The sequence below is a fragment of the Spermophilus citellus genome (assembly GCF_964194105.1).
Source record: "Spermophilus citellus genome assembly, chromosome: 2".
Lineage (NCBI taxonomy): Eukaryota > Metazoa > Chordata > Mammalia > Rodentia > Sciuridae > Spermophilus > Spermophilus citellus.
The window spans coordinates 251,038,653-251,061,110 of NC_138183.1; the positions used below are offsets into that span (position 1 = coordinate 251,038,653).

The 22,458-nt window shown below is 43.2% G+C and overlaps 2 protein-coding genes across 3 annotated transcripts in view; both read left to right on the forward strand.

Annotated features, from left to right (window-relative positions):
• The window catches only part of SF3B2 (splicing factor 3b subunit 2), a 16,442-nt gene extending 8,601 nt beyond the window's left edge, over positions 1–7,841 (forward strand). For both annotated transcript variants that reach the window (XM_081281056.1, XM_081281057.1), the window contains 9 exons: positions 719–868; positions 1,733–1,822; positions 1,931–2,038; positions 3,099–3,206; positions 3,487–3,629; positions 3,709–3,810; positions 6,910–7,009; positions 7,106–7,291; positions 7,621–7,841. In XM_081281056.1, the coding sequence (XP_081137182.1) occupies positions 719–868; positions 1,733–1,822; positions 1,931–2,038; positions 3,099–3,206; positions 3,487–3,629; positions 3,709–3,810; positions 6,910–7,009; positions 7,106–7,291; positions 7,621–7,692 (1,059 nt within the window). In that variant the 3' untranslated portion in view covers positions 7,693–7,841. The remainder of the gene's footprint in view (positions 1–718; positions 869–1,732; positions 1,823–1,930; positions 2,039–3,098; positions 3,207–3,486; positions 3,630–3,708; positions 3,811–6,909; positions 7,010–7,105; positions 7,292–7,620) is intronic.
• A 1,122-nt stretch (positions 7,842–8,963) lies between these two features.
• Positions 8,964–22,458, forward strand: part of PACS1 (phosphofurin acidic cluster sorting protein 1) — a 140,415-nt gene continuing 126,920 nt past the window's right edge. The window contains exon 1 of the mRNA XM_081278769.1: positions 8,964–9,732. Within this exon, the coding sequence (XP_081134895.1) occupies positions 9,383–9,732 (350 nt within the window). The 5' untranslated portion in view covers positions 8,964–9,382. The remainder of the gene's footprint in view (positions 9,733–22,458) is intronic.

Genomic DNA, 22,458 nt, shown 5'->3' on the forward strand with positions numbered 1-22,458 from the left:
ATGGTGACTCCTTTCCCTGATGCACTTAGTGGCTAGAGACTCACAGTGGTTTTGTAGCTTCTTAGGTTTAAAGATTTTATTTAATACTTGGAATAAGTACTGATTACCTCTGGTGCAAGACTGGAGGATGTGCCAAAATACATAGTGAAACTGCCTTCCAGTTAACCTCTGTTCTCCTGGTCTTCTGCAGAGGCAGCTACTGAGATCTGTCTCTTTGATCCGATGGTTTAAAAAATAGTTATTGACATACAAAGTGGAGGCTGATTTCATATACTAAATATTTTTTTCAGTATGGGTTGTGTGATCTTATTTATTTATTTATTTATTTGGTGCTGGGGATTGAACTCAGGGCCTTGAACATGCTAAGCACGTGCTCTGCCACTGAGCCACATTGAGCTCATTGAATTATGTAATTTTTAAAAAAATATTTATTTTTTAGCTTTAGGTGGACACAGTGTCTTTATTTTGTTTTTATGTGGTGCTGAGAATCGAACCCAGTGCCTCACGCATGCTAGGTGAGCGCGCTACCACTTGGGCCACATCCCCAGCCACAAATTATGTAATTTTGAGGGGTTTGAGCAGGAAGGATTTTGGAGACTTTCAGAATGAGATAAATGAGATTTCTCTTGACTTCTTTTGGGAGTTGGGAGCCAGATCCTCTGCCAGAGTTGAAGGTGGTGATTACCTGTCAACTCATGAATACTGCCATTATCCACAGGAAGAACAGAAAACCATGAAGTCAAAAATGAGAGAGAAGGTTCGGCCTAAGATGGGAAAGATTGACATCGACTATCAGAAACTGCATGATGCCTTCTTCAAGTGGCAGACCAAGCCAAAGCTGACCATTCATGGGGACCTGTACTATGAGGTTAGAGAAGAGGCTGTGGATGCATACATACCTCAGTCTTGGGGTTGTGACTTTGTACCTGTTGGTTGGAAGGGCTTTCACAGTTGGTTTCCCAGAGATGGAGTTTGAGATTTTAAAATGAGATCCTTCTTGAAGGAAAGATGCAGATCATGTCTTTTTATTTGGTATAGGGGTTTGAACCCAGGAGCCATATCCCCCACAACCTTTTTTATTTTGAAACAATGTTTCACTAGGATGTCCAGGCTGGCCTCAAACTTGCAATACTCCTGCTTTAAACTCTCCAGTTGTTGGGATTAGAGGTGTGCGACACTGTACCTGGCTGTATCATGTCTTTGAAATGATAGTAATAGTTTGTGGTGGGTGGTTTACGACAGAGGGGCCAAGTGGCAGATGTTTTTTAGAAACTTAATATTGGGAGCGGGAGAAAAATTTCTATTTATTTATTTATTGGTGCTGGGGATTGAACCCAGGTGCCTTGTGCATGCAAGGCAAGAACTCTACCAACTGAGCTATATCTGCAGCCCTTTTTTATTTAATTTTTTGTCTTTGAAATATCATGCCTCAGACTTCATAGGATGTCTGAGGCAGAAGGTTCTTGGAGATCAGCCTGTCAAATGTCCTCATTTCACAGATGAGAAAGCAGGTCCTGAAGTTGGCCCTGTTCTTACAATGGGTTAGTGACAGCCTGGCCTCTATTCCTTCCCCTATGGTAGCTAGAATCCAAGTGGGAACCAGGCGGCCCTCATGGGATTTTGTATCTGATGTGGATTAGGACTTCTTGTCTCCCGTCTTTTGTCCCTGTGCCATTGAGGCCCCATTGTGTGTCTGGCATCCCTAGTACAGCATGTTATGCTTTTTCCTCAGGGGAAGGAGTTTGAGACACGACTGAAGGAGAAAAAGCCAGGAGATCTGTCTGATGAGCTGAGAATTTCTTTGGGGATGCCAGTAGGACCAGTGAGTGTTGGTTAGCTGGTTGGGGAGGCAGGGAAGAGGGTGGGAATTGGGGCAGAAAGGAGAGTGCTTAGGTTAGGCAGGTAGTAGCCTATTCTCTTTTTATTGCAGAATGCCCACAAGGTCCCTCCCCCTTGGCTGATTGCCATGCAGCGATATGGACCACCCCCGTCGTACCCCAACCTGAAAATCCCTGGGCTGAATTCGCCAATCCCCGAGGTAAGTATTGTGCTTACTTTCATTCTTGGCTGCCTGCATTTTAACTGAGGGATGGTTGTTTGTTTTCCTTCTTTAACTACTGTGTTTAACAAAAAAAAAAAAAAAAAAAAGAGAGAGAGAGAAAAATAGTAACAGTTTTTGTTTTTTAAAAATATGTGACATGTTTATTGTAAAATATTTGGTCAAGCTAGGTGCAGTGGCACTCACCTGTAATCATAGCAGTTAGGGAGGCTGAGGCAGGATGATTGCAAGTTCAAAGCCAACCTCAGCAAAAGCGAGGTGCTAAGCAACTCAGACCCTGTCTCTAAATAAAATACACAATAGGGCTGGGGATGTGGCTCTCCCCCCGCCAAATATTTAGTCAAAATTGACAGGTACAAAGATGAAAACAGATACACCACAATTGCACCAGTGTAAAATAACCAGATTTGATTATATTTGTTGATCATGTTTCCAGATGGTTCACTGATACATATGTGGAAGACAGAAGTAATTTTATCTCAAGAATGGCATAAAATTTATCATTTCCAAATAAAAAGCATCAATTAAAAAGTATTAACAGACAACAGTTATTCAAATGAAAAAGTGACATTGTTAAACTTCAGATAAAACTATCTGTCCCCTAAGTGAAATAGATATTAACCAAGCCAGCTTTCCAAAATTAGGAAAAGTCAGTAAGAAGTTGGAATCATGGTTTGTATGTGTGTGTGTGTTGTGCTGGAGATCAACCCAGGGCCTCATGCATGTTGGGCTACATCCCCAGTCCTGGAGTCCTGATTTTTAAAGTCTTTTGTTTCAATTTTTGGCAGCACAGACATCACCCTGAAGGAGGAGATTTTTAGCATACTCTGCCTCCTATCCCCATTCTGTTGCCTTCAGAATTTGGTGCTTATTAATTTTGCTTTCTAATGCTTTATAAAATTTGATTTTATTTTGCAATCACAATTTTCAGATTTCCCAAATATGAGTTCCATACTTTGCTGCATGACTTTTCTCTAGGGCTTTGGCATGTTTCCCTGGAACTGGTGAGTGGAAATGATTTATGCTCTCTCTCCTGCAGAGCTGTTCCTTTGGGTACCATGCTGGTGGCTGGGGCAAACCCCCAGTAGATGAGACTGGGAAACCGCTTTATGGTGACGTGTTTGGAACCAATGCTGCTGAATTTCAGGTATGGGCTGTGATCTGGTGAGCTTGTTTTACTTAAAGCCATGAAGGTTAGAGAGAATTGGCCTATACCTTCATTATCAGGGAACGGGGTGTTCTGAAGTTTCAGTCTGAAAAAGTGCATGTTTTTTCTTGAGTTGTAAGACAACTCCCCACTGGACTGTGAGCTCCGTGTAGGTAGGGATTATTGTCTGTTTATTTTTCTGTGGCTTCAGTTTACAAAAGCTTGGCACATAATAGCTACTTTGTATATGTTTTTTGAATGAATGAGTGATGTCTTTCAGACCAAAACTGAAGAAGAAGAGATTGATCGGACCCCTTGGGGGGAACTGGAGCCATCTGATGAAGAGTCCTCAGAAGAAGAGGAAGAGGAGGAAAGTGATGAAGACAAACCAGATGAGACTGGCTTTATTACACCTGCAGACAGGTGGGATGATAGAGTTTGCCTTCCCTCAGTAGCCTGGTTTGGGGTCGTTTTCTCTACTCATGAGCTTCTTTCTTCACAGTGGCCTCATCACTCCTGGAGGGTTCTCATCAGTTCCAGCTGGAATGGAGACCCCTGAACTCATTGAGCTGAGGAAGAAGAAGATTGAGGAGGCAATGGATGGGTGAGGGAACCAGGCAGGCAACAAAAGGAGGACCTTCACTTCCCTTTAGCCTCTGGGTTGCCTAGCTGACACATTAAGTGACTTTTTTGTCTGTCCTCTTCTTTGTTTCCTCTTTCTGTTTTCTTCTTGTCTTTAAGATTAATTGAAAATTATTTTCTGTGATTCCATTTTACCTCCTTGGTTGTCTTATTAACTGTAAGTCTTTGTTTTGTTATTTTAGTAGTTGTCTTAGGGTTTATAGTATCTATCCAGCTTTACATAGTTACCTTAAAGTGATATTATGCCAATTCTGATGGTATTGAGAACCTTAGAGCAGTGTACCTCCATTTCTATCCTTTCTACCTTGTGTGGTCGTACATTTCACTTTTACACGTGTTATAAATACTGTGCTAAATAGTTACTATATTTGTTTAAGTAGTCCACTATCTTTTAATAAGAATTATACATGAATCTTTGTAATTATCATTTCCAGAGTTTTTTGATTTCTTGTTGTCTATTCAGCATTCTGTCTGGTATCATTTTCCTTCTGTGTGAAGGGTTTCCTTTAACATTTCTGGTGTGGGTCTACTGGTCAGCGTTCCTTCTGCTTTTGTAGTCTTAAAAGGTTCATTTTTGTGGATTTTGATTTTGAAAGATTTCTGTTGCATGTAGGAATCTAGGTTGACAGGGCGTTTTTTCCCTTTTAGTACTTCTGAGATGTTCCAGCATCATCTTTCTTACGTAGTTTCTGATGAAACATCTGCTGTCATGCTTACTGTTTGTTCTTTGTGATGTGTCATTTTTCTCTGGCAGCTTTTAAACTTATCTTTTTTAAAAAAAAATTATTTTTTTAGTTTTAGGTGGACACAATATCTTTTATTTTATGTTTATGTGGTGCTGAAGATCAAACCCACTGCCTCATGCATGCTAGGCGAGCACTCTACCACTGAGCCACAACCCCAGCCCTTTTAAATTTATCTTCATCTCTCCTTCTGATCAATCTGAGTATGATGTGCTTTTTTTTCCCTATGCCTTTTTAAAAAATTTTTTTTTGTAGTTATAGATGGATAAGTGCCTTTATTTTATGTGGTACTAAGAATTGAACCCAGTTCTTCATTCATGCTAGGCAAGTGCTCTGCCACTGAGCTTATAGCCCCAGCCCCTTTTCAAGTCTTTTTGCTAGGGGTTTGTAGAGCATCTTAGACATGTGGATTTATAGCTTTTATAAATTTTGGGAAATAATTGGCAGTTATTTCTCCTGTTGCCCCCTTTTTCACCTGTCTTTTAGCAACTCCAATTGTATATCTAATGGTCTCTTGTAGCATTTATAAGAATTTATAAAGAATTCACTTTATAAGAATTTCTCTTTTTTCTTACATTTAAGCAAGTTTCTACTGCTGGGTCTTTATGTTTGCTGTTTTCTTCCGCATTTATATATTCTATTCTGACATTAATCCGTCTAAAGGAGTTTTAATCTCCAGAAGTTTGATTTGGGTCTTTTTATATATTTTAAGCCTCATATTTAGCTTTTTGAACATGTAGTATGCACTTAGAATAATATTTTAATGTATTTGCGTGCTAATCAGCTGTTCTAGACTGATTTCAGTTGATTGATATTCTCATTAGAGGTTGTATTTTCTTGCTTCGTATGCTTTGTAATTTCTGATTGGTTGCTAGTCTTCATGCAGGGCCCAAGATATTTTCATGTTCCTGTAATCCTCTACAGCTTTGATCAGGCATATAGTTATTTGCAAACAGATGAATCCTTCAAGGTCTTGTTTTGAGGACCTTAGTAGGACTGGAGCTGTGAGTAGTCCTCCCCACCAGGATGCCCAAGACTCTTTTGTATGCTGAAAGCCCTGTGAATCCAGAGGTTTTTCCCTTTATCTGGTAGGAATCATCATGATACTGTTACCTCTGATACTTTTGGATTCTCCCTTCCCTGTCCTCACATACATATGCTCCTCATCACTCTTCCGAATACCTGAAGAGGACTTCTGCAGTCTCCATTTGTGTCCTGCAAACCCTGGCTGCCTTGATCGTTCTGGACCTTTGGTTTTGATCACAACTCCCTTCCTTGTTCTCCCTTTTATACTACAGCTCTCTTGGTGCAGTATGCTGGGGCAGTAGAAAGGGCTCACCTTATTTGTTTCTTTTGCTCTGTTTCTAATATCTTGAAAAACCACCATTTCATGTATTTTGCCTATTTTGGTTATTTCAGATAGTAGGATAAATCCAATTCCTGCTTCTCTTGTCAGGAAGCATAAGTCTCAAGCTTTGTATATTCATGGAAGAAAAACAAAGAAGGGTATTGTGGACAGAATTGCAGTAAGAAGCAATTGGGCTGGGGACCTTTAGGTCTTGGTTAAGAAGTTTGGAAGCCCTAGGTTTTTGTTTTGTTTTTGTACTGGGGGTTGAAATGAGGGGCACTTTATCATTGAGCTACATCCTCAGATCTGAAATAGGGTCTCCTAAGCTGAGGCTGGCCTTGAATTTAGGATCCTCTTGTTTCAGCCTCCCAAGTCACTGGAATTATAGGTGTGTTTCACTGTGTATGGCTAAGAAGCCTCAGGGTTTTCAGCAAATAAGGGGAAGAATCTGAATTCTGTTTTAAGGTATTTACTCTGGTTGCTGTGTGAAAAAATCATGTTCTAGAAGAGTGGGAGACAAAATGGTCTGGGGTGACAGTGGTAGATTTGTTATTGTGTTCTGAGTATAATTTTTGAGTTAGGTTGTGAGACTGGTGGTGGATGGCCCTTGTGCCCTTGGGAAGTGTTGCAAATGTGAGTTGTGTACATTAGAAAACCAGGCACCACTCTCTCCAGGAAGCTTTTGGCCTCTTTGATTTTTAGCCGCCTTTGCCTGTTTTCTGATCCCCTAACTTGATTCAGGGGACCCCTTAGCTCAGTCTCTATACCTTTCTAACTGTATCCCCTGAAATCAGTGCTGTGATCCAAGTCATCCCCCAACCAAATCCTTTCTTACAGGCCTCCATGAATGGTAGAGGCTATATACCCAGGTATCTCAGAATCTGGGTGGAGGTACCACCTATGTTTCCTTTGCTTCCCCTTCTGTAGACCCTTGGTCTCTTTTTGGGCTTGACTTCATTGTCCTTTGCAGAAGTGAGACACCTCAGCTATTCACTGTTTTGCCTGAGAAGAGAACAGCCACCGTGGGGGGAGCCATGATGGGATCGACTCACATTTACGACATGTCCACAGTGAGCATTGGAGGACACTGCTTTTGGAGCTGGGGAAGGGGGAGTTAGGACCTCTGAGACTCTTTGGAGGTAATAATGCCCTCATCTTTCTTCTAGGTTATGAGTCGGAAGGGCCCTGCCCCTGAGCTACAAGGTGTAGAAGTGGCCCTGGCACCTGAGGAGTTGGAGTTAGACCCCATGGCTATGACCCAGAAGTATGAGGAGCATGTGCGGGAGCAGCAGGCACAAGTGGAAAAGGAAGATTTCAGTGACATGGTAGCAGAGCATGCTGCCAAACAGAAGGTGAGAATTCCTAGTGGACTGAAGCAGGGAGGGGAGAGCTAGGGAGCAGGGTCTGCCTTTTCCTGTGGAGTTGTGCCCTCTAGTGGTGAGAGTGAAGGCACACTCAGTGCCTGCTGCCTGGCTTTCTTAAAATTCTCCAGTTGGTTGTCTTCTCTAAGGATCATGACATTGAGGCACAGGAAGGGAAAGGATCTGAGAGGGAGGATCATCAGGTCTGAGAGGGAGGTGTTTTTCACACAACTTCCATGTCCATCAGGCTGGCCCCTCTTGATTGGGCTATGGGGTGGTTTAACCTGTTATAACTATTTTTTTTTTTCCCTTTCCTATAGCAAAAGAAACGAAAAGCTCAGCCCCAGGACAGCCGTGGGGGTAGCAAGAAGTACAAGGAGTTCAAATTTTAGGTCTTCTTCACACAGCCAGACTTCTTTTAGGCTCTTTGGATGCCTGAGCTTCATACATGGGTCCCTAAGAACCAGTTCCCCTGCAGTCATTTCATGTACTTATTTTAGACCTGTTTTGTAAATAAAGCTGTTTCCCAATGAAAGAGATGGCTGTGAAACACTCCTCATCCTCCCTTGTCTCCTTTTAGTCCCTTCTGCAAATGGACTACAATAACCACAACCACTGGGCTGCCCCAGAGATCAGGGGCAGGTACTTGGATCAAATGTTGCATTGCAAAGATGGTAAAGCTAAACCTGTACTGAAATTGTGGTTGTTTTACCACCTATACCCCACCCCCCTTGGTAGGGAGGCTCTGGGGGAAGCACCCCTAGGTTTGGTTTGACCTTACTACTTTGCCCTTGGGGAGTAAAAATAGCCAGCTTAGCGCCCTGGCTGGGCTGGGGAAGTAACTGTGGGCTAAGGAAGTAGGCCATGCCAGGCCTTCCTAATTGACCTTGTGGAGGAAAGTCCAAGTCCTTACCTGTGAGAACATAGCTGAAAATCTAAATAGGATGACCTGAGTCCCTGGGAGCCCCTGGATTTATTTGACACTAGAGCTAGGGTGTTTGGAGTGTGGGAAGGAGCCTGCATTCTCAAGGTCCTCCTTCCTGAGAAATCTCCTGGATCAAAAGGATTTGCTGAGCCCTGGGGAGAGCTCCGTTGCACTACTGTTGTCTGTGGAAATGCACAGGAGGTGCTAGAAGACTGGTCTTCAAGTTGGTTTCTGGAAAGGGGGAGGACAGGGTCATTGAACTATTGAGCGAGGCCTTGAACAGAATTTGAGAAACTTGAGAACACATTGAGGCCTTATAATAAAGGCTTCTGGGAGGGAGAGGAGCTGTAGGGAAAGGAGGAGTAAATTGTCGCCAAACAGGCCAGCCTAGGGCTAAGACCGAGAACTGCCCACCCCCAACCCAGGGTCTTTTGGACTCCAGATTTAAGCCCCTGCCTACTACTTCAGCTCTCGGGCGCTTGAGGTGCTGGGCAGCCTCCCATCCCCACCGACCTCTCCCTTTGGTGGTCTGGGTAATAAAGCCCCAAGGTTTTAAAGCCGGGATTAGAGGAGGTGGGCAAACAGCTTGTGCACCGCGCAAGACGCTCTACAGACCCCGGGGGCCAGGCGCACTCCGGCGGCAGCCCTCCCCTGGCCGGGACCGCGCCCCGGAAAAGCGGGATTTCCGCCGGTTGGGCTGCGACCGTGGAGCGCGGGGAGCGGAAGGGGTCAGGCGGCGGCGGTCAGCGTGGGGGCGTCGAGCGCAGGCCCAGCGCGCGCCTTGTCCGCCCCACGGGGCGGGAGTCTGGGTGGGCGCGCGCCCAGAGCCCGCCGGGCGCGAGCGCGCGCCCGGGCCCCGCCCCTCGGCGCTGGGTGGGGCTGCGAGCCCGGGCTCCCCGCCCCTTCCCAGACACGCCCACCCAGTGTCTCGGCGGCGCGGGCCGCAACAGGCAGCGGCGGGCAAGCGCGAGGACCGCGCGCCGCGAGGCCCCGCGCGTGCGTGCAGACTCGCTGGCGGCCGTGCTCGGTCGCGCGGGCTGAAGAGTCGCGCCGAGGCCCCGCCGCCGTCGTCGCCGCCGCCGCGGGGGAAGCCTGGGAGCCGCTCGGCGTCGCCTCGGTTCGCGTGAGCCCCGCGCCCCTCGACCCCCAGCCGGGCCATGGCTGAACGCGGAGGGGCCGGCGGTGGTGCAGGAGCCGCTGGGGGCGGCGGCGGCCAGAGGGGCTCTGGGGTCGCCCAGTCCCCGCAGCAGCAGCCACCGCCGCAGCAGCAGCCGCCGCAGCAGCCGACGCCCCCCAAGCTGGCCCAGGCCACCTCGTCGTCCTCGTCCACCTCGGCTGCGGCTGCCTCCTCCTCGTCCTCGTCCACCTCCACCTCCATGGCCGTCGCGGTGGCCTCTGGCTCCGCGCCTCCCGGCGGCCCGGGGCCTGGCCGCACCCCCGCCCCGGTGCAGATGAACCTGTACGCCACCTGGGAGGTGGACCGGAGCTCGTCCAGCTGCGTGCCCAGGTGAGCGGCGAGCGGGTGGGACCTGGCGCCGGGGTCGGCGGGGGCCGCGGCCCCCGCGTCCCCATCCCACGGGTCACGTCGCCTGGCTGGGGCGTCCTTCCCAACTCGCCCCCCACTCCCAGCCTGTCCCGAGGCTGGGCCTGGCTCCAGCCAGGCCTCCCAGGACTCCGCCATGGGGACCCGCCCTCCTCCGGCAGCCCCACCTTCTGCCTGTGCGGGGACCACCCTTTTCCCCTCGACGAGCTAGCGGGCCTTCTAGACCCAGCCCAGGGCCTTGTCTCGCTGGGTCTGCCGGAACCCGGCCTTCCCACCGTCAGTTTCCCCGAGTAAGTCACTCTTCCTGCCTCGCCGGCGCCCCTGGGCTGTATATATGTTGCACAGCTGTGGTGGAGATGGCTTTTGATATTCTTATTTCCCAATATACTCAGCATGTGCCAAACTCGGTTGTCACCTTTTCCAGGTAAAACCCGTATAGTAACCCTTGGGGCTTCTAAGAAGTCTTCAGTACACAGGTTCACCGGCCTTCAGATCACACTGCTTCCCTGCCTGGACTCTGGTGCTTGTAGTTTGGGGTCCTATTGAATGTGTTTCTAGGTGTGTTTTTCATCCCCTCCTACCCACTAGAAACTGGTCACAGAATCTTCCAATCATGTAGGGCTCCATAAAATGACTGTCTGGTTACTAAATTCAGTCCATTCCTTTCTGTTGGAACCCTCAGGGACTTTCCTTTCATCAGCAGAATATGCCTGGATTTGGGAATATTTTCTGTTTCTGTATTGGCAAGGCGGTCTTTCTCCAGTTCTTTGGGAACAGTGTACCATGTCTTAAAGCTTACCCTGTGAGTAGGCAGCCTGTAGAGCTGGTTTCACCCAAGAAGCCCAGAGAAGTGCCTGGAAGGTGTCCTTTTTTAAGGCACCTCTAAACTTGAGTTGATTCTCTTGGGCTCTCTTCTTACTGTAGCCCACCCATGGGCAGATGGGTGTGTAAGAGAGAGGAAGTATTATGGGGTTCCACCCTCAACTTTTTTTTTTTTTTTTTTGTGGTGCAGGGGATTGAATTCAGGGCCTTGTGCATGCAAGACAAGCACTCTACCAACTGAGTTATCTACCCAGCCACTCAACTCTTTAATATTATTTTTCTTTCTTTCTTTCTTTCTTTTTTTTTTTTTTTTTTTTGGTACCAGGGATGGAACCCAGGGGCACATCCCCAGTCCTTTTTATTTTATATTTTGAGACAAGGTCTTACTAAGTAGCTTAGAGCCTCACTAAGTTGCTGAGGCTGGCTTTGAACTTGCAAACCTCCTGCTTCAGTCTGCTGAGCAGCTGGGATTACGGGCATGTGCCACTGAGCCTGGCTAATATTTTTTTCTTTTTAAAATTTATTGTTAATATTATCATATACTCAAATGCACACATAAATATAGAATGTGAAAAACAATCTCAGGCTAAGAAATAGAGTGTTGCCCCTTCTGTCGAAATCCACAGGGTGCTCTTGAACCATATCCCCACCTTTCCTCTTACAAGGTAAGTACTCTTCTGCATTGTGTTTATTATTTCCCTTGTCTTCCATTTGATTATAGTTTTACTACATATTTTCATCTCTAAACAACGTATTTAGTTCTGAATGTTTTTGAAGAAATGCTGTCATACTGTATGTATTCTTGACTTATTTTTTTAACTCAAAATTGTGAGAATGATGAATGTTGTACAGTAGCTCTAGTTTTAAATATTTTCATTAATGGATTGTAGCATGTTGTATGAATGAATATATCATAATTCTCCCAATGAACATTTAGGTTGTGTCCTATTTGTAAACATGAGCAGCGATGCATAAATTTTTTTTTCAGGACTCCTAGTGTTTCCATGCAGGTTTCTTTAGGGCATATTTATACAGATGGTAAAGTCGCTGATCATGTGGCATAGATCTGGAACTTTAGTTAATGCCAGGCTGTCCCACTTGCCCCTCTACTCTTCATGTCCTTTGTGCGCAGCGCTGCACTGATTTGCACTTTCTTTTTTCTCTATCCTTCCTTTTGGGGAATGTTTTAATTTGCTTTGGCCAGAGCCTTAGCACAATACTGTACTCAAATGAGAACTTAGCTTGTGATGATGTACCTGTTGGTCTTGAGCTGTTGTAGGTGAAAGTTGGTCTTTCCTCTGTCTACATTGTGCAAGTATGCAAATTTACCTCTTTAAACATAAAAGCTCTGTGCCCCTTTCTGCAAAGACCCACTGTCATTCAGCCATGCTTATCCACTCTTCCTTCACATCCATCACTGTGGTTGTTGACATTTGGACAGCTGCCTCCTCTAGCTTGTGAGATTGAAAAGGCATGAGCTGACTGACAGGAAATGCCAAAGAGGAGGACAAATAAATTCACTAGTAGCTGTTGATTTTTGGTCCGATTCTGGATTTCTTAGCCACTAAGTAGTCCATGTTAATAAATTTTTAGCTCAAGAAACAGGCAGGCATCCTGATGAGATGGGCAGTGATTAATGCTAGCTTGTGAGAGGCTTAAGATGGCTTGTTTTCCTGTGCTGGGTGCATGCAGTTGTGTCATGTTTACTGACCAGTCCTTGAACTTGTCCGCTGTCCTGCTCCAACCTTGTTTCTGGGCAATGACCCTTGTGCCCTCCAGATCCTTGTGAAACACTTGTGTTCCTTGGAGCATGCTGCCGCTCTGTCTTCAGGATGGAAAACAACACAGTAAAAATGGCTTGCTGTTGGTCCTTCTGAGGATTGAGGTTTCCTGGGTGTACTTGTTTGTTGTTTAGAATATATTGACAATGTGCAGCTCTGTATAGAGTGTCTTGTGTAGCTCCATGGAAACACAGATGTATGAGCTATAGGCATTTAGGAATGTTGTGATCTGAGGTTTGGTGTGCATACAACATGAGAGTCAGTCTCTCCCTGGTACAGAGGAGAGGAGTTGAGCAGTCACACTTCTTTTCTTGATGCCTGTGAGAGTATAATTTGCTTTTGAAAAAAAAGTTTCCTTTGTTAGATACTTAAATAAAGATGAACATTGTAGGGGCTGGGGCTGTAGCTTAGTGGTAGAGCGTTTGCCTAGCACATGTGAGGTACTGGGTTCGATCCTCAGCACCAAGTAAAAATAAATAAAATAAAGACATTGCGTCCATCTACAACTTAAAAAAAAAAAAAGCACTGTAGTTGTTTCTCCAGGTATGTGTTTGCTCTTTTTTAACATCTACTAAATTCTCTCAGAATCTATAGATTTTAACATGTATGAGCTATAGGCATTTAGGAAATATCGTGATTTTAACTTTTTATAGATAACTGACTTAGTCGAGAAGGTGTAATGATGCATGCTTATACACTTTCTTTTTTTTTTTTTAAATATTTATTTATTTATTAGTTATTGGCGGACACAACATCTTTGTTTGTATGTGGTGCTGAGGATCGAACCCGGGCCGCACGCATGCCAGGCGAGTGCGCTACCGCTTGAGCCACATCCCCAGCCCATACACTTTCTTTTTTCTCTGTTCTTCCTGCCCCAGCTGCTGAGGAGGCTGAGGCAGGAGGATTGCAAGTTTGAGACTTAGCAATTTAGCAAAACCCTGCCTCAAAAATAAATAAATAAATAGATAGATAGATAGGACCGGTTGAGGATGTGGCTCAGTAATTAAGTGCCCCTAGGTTAAATCCCCAGCACCAAAATAAACAAATAAAATAAAAAAATATAAAAAGGGCTGGGGATGTAGCTCAGTGGTAAAAACCCTGGGTTCAATCCCTAGTACAAAAAAAAAAAAAAATTGCCATTTTACCAGAAAATTTTAGGGGGGCAGGTACTGGGGATTGAACTTAGGGGCACTCAACCATTAAGCCACATCCCAGCCCTATTTTGTATTTTATTTCGAGACAAGGGCTCCCTGAGTTGCTTAGCACCTTGCTTTTGCTGAAGCTGGCTTTGAACTCACAGTCCTCCTGTCTCAGCCTCCTGAGCTACTGGGATTACAGATGTCCACCACCATGCTCAGCCAGAAATTTTTTAAACAAGAAGATTAACACATGTCCATGGTTAGAAATATAAGCAGTATAGAAAGATGGCAAGTGTGAAGGGTAAGCCCCTTCCCTGTTCTCATTCCCCAGAGGTAATCCCTATGAAATACAGTTGTTTTTAAGACTTTATTACAAGAAGGCAACTCAGCTATGAAATTCATAGTGTCAGGAGCTAGCATTGTTTCCCACCATGCTAAGTCACCTTCTGCTGTGGCCCAATGTGGCACAGTGGTGTGCTGTGGAGACTTGGTCGCATGCTGCCCGAAGGGTTTTAGGGTCTTATTATTGATTTCCTCTCTTCAGTCTTTGTGAGGTGGAATTCCCCCTGGTGTTATTTTCTCTCTTTGATTTGCTATAAGTAGGAGAGGCACAAAAATTGTTAAATTTTACAAGTGTACAATATTTCCTCTGGCATAAAAGTGATTGTTAGGAGCCAACCTGTGCTCTTCCAAGTCACTCAAACCAGAGTACCTTTGTCTTTTAGTACAAAGCATATCCTTATCTTCATATGTATACTTAGGGAAGGAGTTGAGCAGTTATCAGTCACATTGCTCCTTAGACCACATTTAAAAAAAATGGGTACTAAGGTTAATTCTTATTGGACAAAGTGTTAGAGGCAGAGGAGGTGCCTGCCACAGCTGAGTTGGCATGCCTGGCCTGCAGCAGAAGTGTTCTTTGCATGAAAACACTTGGGGCCAGTTACTCCTGTTACCACAGAAACACTAGGCCAGGAGAGACTTGTTAACTGCTCTGATTGTACACCAGAACAAGCTCTTCCATGCTTTAGTTTTTTCATCATTGATCAGGAATACTTTTACTTACCACCCACCCTAAGACGTGTTGAAATAAATATAAAATAGAACTTAAAGAGCTACAACAGTGAGCATTACTTAAATGATAGATATAAAGTAAATGTAATTGATCAAATAAGAGAGAGCTGGTACATGTCTGTTATTTCCCTAGCATTAAAAGTCTTAAAAGCATGTTTACCCTAGGAGATTCATAATAGAATATCCTCCCTATCAGGGTAATATTATCCATTATCCCTGTGGAACCTCAGATTTATCCTTAAGTCAGAAAGAGAATGGCTTTCAGAGTCAGTTTTACATGTATTGATTTACAGATATTTAGGACATATTAGTGGTTATGTGATTTCTGTTTAAACTAGTTTTTTTTTTTTTTAAGAGAGAGAGAGAAAGAGAGAATTTTTAATATTTATTTTTTAGTTTTCAGCCGACACAACATCTTTGTATGTGGTGTGAGGATCGAACCCGGGCCGCACGCATGCCAGGCGAGCGCGCTACCGCTTGAGCCACATCCCCAGCCCCAGTTTAAACTAGTTTTGCAGTTTCTTTTTTATTTTATTTTATTTTTTCTGTGTACTGGGGATTGAACTCACGGGCACTTGACCACTTAGCCACATCCCCAGCCCCATTTTGTATTTAGAGACAGGGTCTTACTGAGTTGCTAAGCGCCTCTCCTTGCTGAGGGTGGCTTTGAAGTCTCCTACTTCAGCCTCCTGAGTTGCTGGGATTACAGGCATGCGCCACTACACCTGGCTAGTTTTCCAGTTTCGTCAGACATCCAGTTGTGGCTACCATTGTCAGCACTTGCCAGAGGGAGGTGCAGTTCGGGTGCTTGGGCTGTGTCTCTTAACTGCCTCACCTTGGGAGGCTGGTCCTGCTTTGGCCAGGACTTAGAGGTGTTGATGCAGACTGAGGCAGATCTTGTGGGTCCTTGGCCTGGTGGCATCACTGTCATCGCATTCTGGAAGCTCTTTGGGGACCTAGGGTAGCTGTGGGAATGATTTTAAAGTGTTGGTCTTTTCCCACTTAGGGTTTGGAGTAAGATTGAGGGCTCTTGAGAAAAGGCAGATTTTGAAGTTGGCCTTAGAACTTCATTTACATGGCCCTTATCATGGTGGTTGAATTCCAGATTGGCAAGCACCAACAGGATCCTTCCTTCTCTAGGCCGTGACCCAAGAGTAACCAGCACAGTGAGAAGGGTTTAGAGAACCAGAGGTATATGGCAGCACCCACCTTAGTGTGCTTTCCTCTTACATTCAGGGGGTGATTGTCTGCTTAGAAAGGTGGCTGACAGCAGGGCGCGGTGGCACATGCCTGTAATCCCAGCAATTTAGGAGGCTTCAGGCAGGAGTATGGCAAGTTTGAACCCAGCCTCAGTAACTTAGCAAGACCCATTTCAAAATTAAAAAATAGAAAGGATTGGGGATGTGGCTCAGTGGTTAAACACCCCTGGGTTCAATGAAAGTTGGCTTACAGTCAGTGCTTCCCAAAGGGGTAGACCTATATTGACCTCTATACTTTGGGAAGCAGTGGAGAAGGCAAACAAATGATGATACATATAACACATAGAAAATGGTTCCTTTTCTTTTTTTGTGTGTGTAGTGCTGGGGATCAAACCCAGGGCCTTATGCTTTCAAGGCATGCACTCTACCAACTGAGCCATATTCCCAGCTCTAGAAAATAGTTTCTTAAAGCATTCTATCAGGCATTTAGTTATGTCTTAGCATCATGAGTTGCTTTATCTTAAAGCTGTGCCTTCCAGTGTAGTAGCTGTTAACCACAGGTGGCTACTTAAATTGAAATTCATTTCCCCAATTTACTGGCCCCTTTTGTGTCACCTTGGTAATGTGTGGCTAGTGGCTTCCATATTGAACAGGGGCATATCTAGAACATGGTAGCACCACATAAGGTCCTATTAGATAATAAACCTGCCTAAGTATTTCTAGTATGAATATTTATGGCTTTTTGAGAAAATACTTGCAATGTGTTTGTCTAACAAGGGATTAATATCCAGAATATACCAAGAACTCAAACAATCCAACAGCAGAAAAACAAATAATCAGACTAAAAAGAAGGCAAATGATCGGAATAGCTATTTCTCAAAAGAAGACATACAGGGGCTGGGGATGTGGCTCAAGTGGTAACATGCTCGCCTGGCATGCACGGGGCGGGGCGCTGGGCTTCGATCCTCAGAACCACATAAAAATAAAGATTGTGTCCACCGAAAACTGAAAAATAAATATTAAAAATTTCTCTCTCTCTCTCTCTCAAAAAAAAAAGAAGACATACAGATAGCCAATAAGTATATGAAAAATGTTCAAATCACTGATCATCAGGGAAATGCAGATCAAAACCACGAGATTTCCTCTCACACCAGTTAGAATGGCTGGTGTAAAAAAGACAGTAAATGCTGGCAAGGATGCAGAGTAAGGGGAACTCTCATGTGCTGTTGGTAGGAGTATAAATTAGTACAGCCATTATGGAAAACAGTATGGAAGTTCCTCAGAAAATCAGAAGTAAAACTACCATATGACCTAGCAATTCCATTACTGAGTACATAGCCAAAGAAAAGGAAGTCATTATGTGTGAGATATATCTGTACTTACATATTTATTGCAGCACTACTCACAGTAGCCAAAATATAGAATTAACCTAGGTGTCCATAGATGGATGAATAGTTAAAGAAAATGTGATATGTATATACAACAGAATATTAGTTAGCCATCAAGAAGAGTGGAATCTGTGACAACATGAATGGAACTGGAGGACATAATGTGAAGTGAAATTAGTTGGGCACAGAAAAACAAATACCACATGTTCTCACTTATATGTGGGACCCCCAGAAATTAACCTCTTAGAAGCAGAGAGTGGAATAATGGTTTCCAGAGACTGGGGAGGGTGGGGCTGAGGGAGGTTTAGGGAAGATGGCTAGGGGATACAGGGTACAATTAGTAAGAGTGATAATCTTTTTTTTTTTTTTTTTTTTGGTACTGGGATTGAATTTAGGGGCACTTAACTACTGAGCCACATGCCCAGTCCTTTTTATTTTTTATTTTGAAACAGGGTCTTACTTAGTTGTTTAGGGGCTGAGTTCCTGAGGCTGACCTTGAACTTCAGATCCTTGTGCCTCAGCCTCCCCAAATCACTAGGATTACAGATGCACACCATCACACCTGGTATCACACTTTTGTCCTCTTCCAAATAAACTTTTCTTGGCAAAAGTATTAATTTTTAATGTTCTGTAGCACAGTATGGTAACTATGGTTGACAATAATTAAGTGTATATTTAGAAATAGGGCTGGCGTTGTAGCTCAATGGTAGAGTGCTCACCTAGCACGTGTGAGGTACTGAGTTTGATCCTCAGCACCATATAAAAATAAATAAAATATAAAGATATTGTGTCCATCTACAACTTTAAAAAAATAGCTAGAAGAGAGGATTTTGAATGTTACCAACACTGGGAAATGAAAAAGTGTTTAAGGTGTTGAATATACCAATTATCCTGATCATTATTTGTGTATTGAAATATCACATTGTATCCCATAAGTATGTACAATTATTATGTGTCAATTAAATTTTAAAAAAATTTAAAAAAGGAATTGGTGTTCTATGTGACTTGACTGGGAAAAGACTCTTGGAAGCTTGTATCTGGTCTCCTCTGAACTTTGCCTCATGAGCCTTTTCCCCTTAGCAATTTTGCTTTGTATTTTTTTTTTTTTTGCTCTAATTTTTAAAAAAAATTTGTTCTAATTAGTTATACATGGTAGAAGAATGCATTTCAATTCATTGTACACAAATGGAGCACAACTTTTCATTTCTCTGGTTGTACACAATGTAGAGTTGCACCACATGTGCAGTCATATGTGTACCTAGGGTAATGATGTTCATCTCATTCCACCATCATTCTTGCCCCCATGCACCCTCCCCTTCACCCAATCAAAGTTCCTCCATTCTCATGCTCCTCCCCCGATTATGGATCAGCATTGGCTTATCAGGAGAACATTTGGGCTTTGGTTTTTTGGGATTGCCTTACTTCGCTTAGTATGATATTCTCTAACTCCATCCATTTACCTGCAAATGCCATAATTTCATTCAATTTTAATGATGCTTTTTACTGTAATCTTTTTTAAAAAATATTTTTTAATTGTTGACAGACCTTTGTTTTATTTATTTGTATGTGGTGCTGATAATCAAACCCAGTGCATCACACATGCTAGACAAGCGCTCTACCACTGAGCTATAATCCCAACCCCTTGCAATCTTAACTGAGAGTATCTTTTTAAAAATATGGGCTGAAGATGTAGCTCAGTGGCAGAGCATTCGCCTAGCATGTATGAGGCTCTGGGTCCCATCTCTAGCACCACCAAAGACAAAGCAAAACAAATACAAATATATATGTTTTTTTCTTATTCACTTAATTAAATGGAATACTTTTGTCCTCTTCCAAATAACCCTTTTCTTTGCTGTTTTGAGGGCTCCTGGGGTTTCTTAGTGTTTTCTCCTTGGACATCACCTTCTGGTTTGCTCTACTTCATCCTGTCTTTGCTTTCAGATGCCTGCCTGCCATTTATATCCCACAGCTTTAGGTTTAAGTCAATATCTGTATAGTTTTCAATATCTATTAAAAACTGACTGGATGTATTAACTCCAAAATGGTTTCATTTAGTTTGATTCTATTCTGTTCTGTTCTATGTTTTAAGGTATTAGGGATTGAACCAGGGATGCTTTATCACCGAGCTACATTCTCAGGCCTTTTTAAAATTTTTAAATTTATTTTTATTTTTTTCTTTTAAAATTTTTCATTTTGAGGGCTGGGGTTGTCGCACTATGGTAGAACACTTGTCTAGCATGTGTGAGGCACTGGGTTCGATTCTCAGCACTATATATCAATAAATGAATAATTTTTTGTTTTTGTTTTTGAGACAAAGCCTTTCTGAATTGTCCAGGATGGCCTTAAACTTACAATCCTCCTGCTTCAACCTCCCGAATCACTGGAATTACAAATGGATGCCCTGTGCCCAGCTTCAACATGGTTTTTAGATGGTAGAATTGTGCATGATTTTAATTTCTGGCCTTATTATTTTGGTGATTTCTAAAAATTATATACTAAACATGTCTTACAGAGAAGGTCAGTAAGTAAATATTTAAAACATACATATTGACTCTGTGAATACTGTATACTAAACATTACTAAACTCTACACTTCAGAAGGGTGAGCTTTATGAATTTTGATCACATTAAAGCTATTAAAAAGGGGGAGGGGCTGGGGTTGTAGCTCAGTGGTAGAGCATTTGCCTCATGTGTGAGGCACAGGGTTTGATCTTCAGCACCACATAAAAAATAAAATAAAAGTATTGTATCTATCTACAACTAAAAAGGGGGGGGGGCAGATGCAGTGGTGTACACCTGTAATCCCAGCGGCTATGGAGACTGAAGCAGAGGATCATGAATTCAAAGCCAGCCTAAGCAACTTAGCAAGGTCTTAAGCAACTCAGCAAGACCCTGTCTCTAAGTAAAATATTAAAAAAGGGCAGGGGATGTGGTTTAGTAGTTAAGCACCCTGGGTGCAATCCCTTGTACAAAAAAAAAAAAAAAAAAAAGTATGTATTTAGTGAACATTGAATGAGAAAATGGGAAGGGGGTAATGCTGCTTCCTTTCTTGATTCTAGAATACCTTGTTCATTTATATTGGTGGCAAAATGGCAAATGGAGAATGTTCTAGACCATTACTTACTTTCCTTGCATTGAGTAGATGAAGAATAGAAGGATGAGTTAGTGTTGATGAAGGCAAACTGATTTGTTTAATGTTTGTGCAGTTAGTTTTAGATGGTGAAGTATTTAAGATACACTAGAGGTTAGAATATTTGTTTAGTTCTAGCTTCACCAATTTTTCTGAACCTTGAATATTGTACTTCCTGTTTCTCTTTGTAAGTAATGATTCTTGTCAACTTCAGGTAAACCTGGCTTTCATTTGGCTTTTAAGCACTTTCAGTTTTAGTTCTGTAAACAGAATTTCACCAGATAATTCCGCAGGTTATTTTGGCCAATGTATTTTTTAGGCTGTGTGCATTTCAGAAGTTGCACTGTAGGTAATTACTCGATGCTGTTTTTATGACCCAGTTTGGATACTGGAGACATGAAAGGGATGATAATGAAACTTTCTTCCTTCAGTACCACCTGTTCTTCTCTCTGTAGACAGCACAGCTCCTCCATGACAGTTCATCTCTCAGGACCTTCCTGTGAGCAGGATTCTTCCAGATGGCATCTTGGGCTAAACTGGCACATGGACCATCTCTAAGGAGTTTTAGAATGGTTATTGTGCTTAGGTATAGGAAAGTGTATTTTTTTCCAGTTATTCTCCAAAACAGTGTGTATGTCTATTTGTCTTTGAGTTTCTTTTGTTCCTCTTTTCATAGTTAGACAGCCTTCATTCTTTGTTAAAAAAAAAAAAAAATCTAGGACACACCAAAGGCTTAGGACATTACTTGTCACTTATTTGATCCCTCCCCACTAGCCTTTCCCTGTGTCTTGCTTAAAAACACTGAAAGGCTTCAGGCTTTGGGGAGCAGCTTTCTCTCCTTCTGTTTGCTGACTCCTCTCAACACATTGCACTACACTGCTGGTTTTTCCCCTTCTCTGACACTCTGGTCTCTCCTAGAAGGTAACCACTAGTGGCAGTTTAGAATGATGGAGGTTTCATTTTTGTTTTGTTGTTTTGCAGTGCTGGGGATTGAACTGAGGAGCTTATACATGTTTGGAATGATGTTTTAAAAAGAAAATTAAATCATGTCCTTCTCCTTCCCATAATCTTCAATTTACGTATTGAACAGATGCTGACAGACCAGCTGGTATATGCCACAAACAAAATCCTTGATGTCATGGAGTTTATGTTCTAGTGGGCAAAGATAAGAGACACTATCAAATAGCATCTGTCATACTTAGAGTAAAACCCCTTTTCATGTATTAGGAGACACTTTGTGATGTGGCCCCTTTCTTTGACTTTGACCTTATCTTCTGTCATTCTCTGTTGCTTACATAGCTCTTGGTGAACTGGGCCTGAGCATGGTCACCCCTTCCTCAGGGCTTTTGTCTCTCCTGTCCTCTCTACTTGTTGTTCTTAATTCCCTGGATGGTAGCCCTGGTGTCATTCAGGTCTCAGCTGACCTGCCATCTTGAAAGGTTGGCCTCACATGCCCAGTCCATTCAGAATTGGTGAAGCCTCTTCACAACAACTTACCATTAGCTGAAACAATTCTATTAATTTATTTATGCTCAATAGATACATGTGTTAAGTTAATGACACTGATTTTCCTATAGTACCTGTTCATTTGCAATGTTTGTTGAATGGATCTCTATTATAAACAATTCATTCAATAAATATTTACTGAGTATTTCTGAGTAGCAAATGATGTAGTGCTGAGGAGACAGCAGCAACAAGTTGATAAAGTCCATTCCCTCCTGGAGTATATCCGAGTGCAGAGAGAGAGTTGAAAAGCCACTGATGAATCAGACTTACAATAAGTGAGTGAAACAGACTCTGAAATAGGCAGGGAGTTGGGGGAATCAGGGGAAGCTGTTGAGCAGTGAGGCCATGGAAGGCCTCTGTTGGGGTGGTGTTTGAGCTCGTGCTGAAGTGAAGGGAATCTGATGAACTGAGCATGTTCTGTATGTGGCCATCAGAGGCAAGTTCTCACATCTCTTTTCTCAGAAGGAAAACCAAGGCCCAGTGAAGGGAAAGCATTTTTGTAAGGCTACACAGTTTAGATGTGGGTGGAGCTGGAATTTGTCTCATAGCTCATGATTGTCTGACATCAGAGCTGTTTCTCTGTTAAACTTGGTACCTCAAGTCCTGTCTGGTTCTCATAGTTGACAGATAATACTGACTGCCTTATCCATTGTTA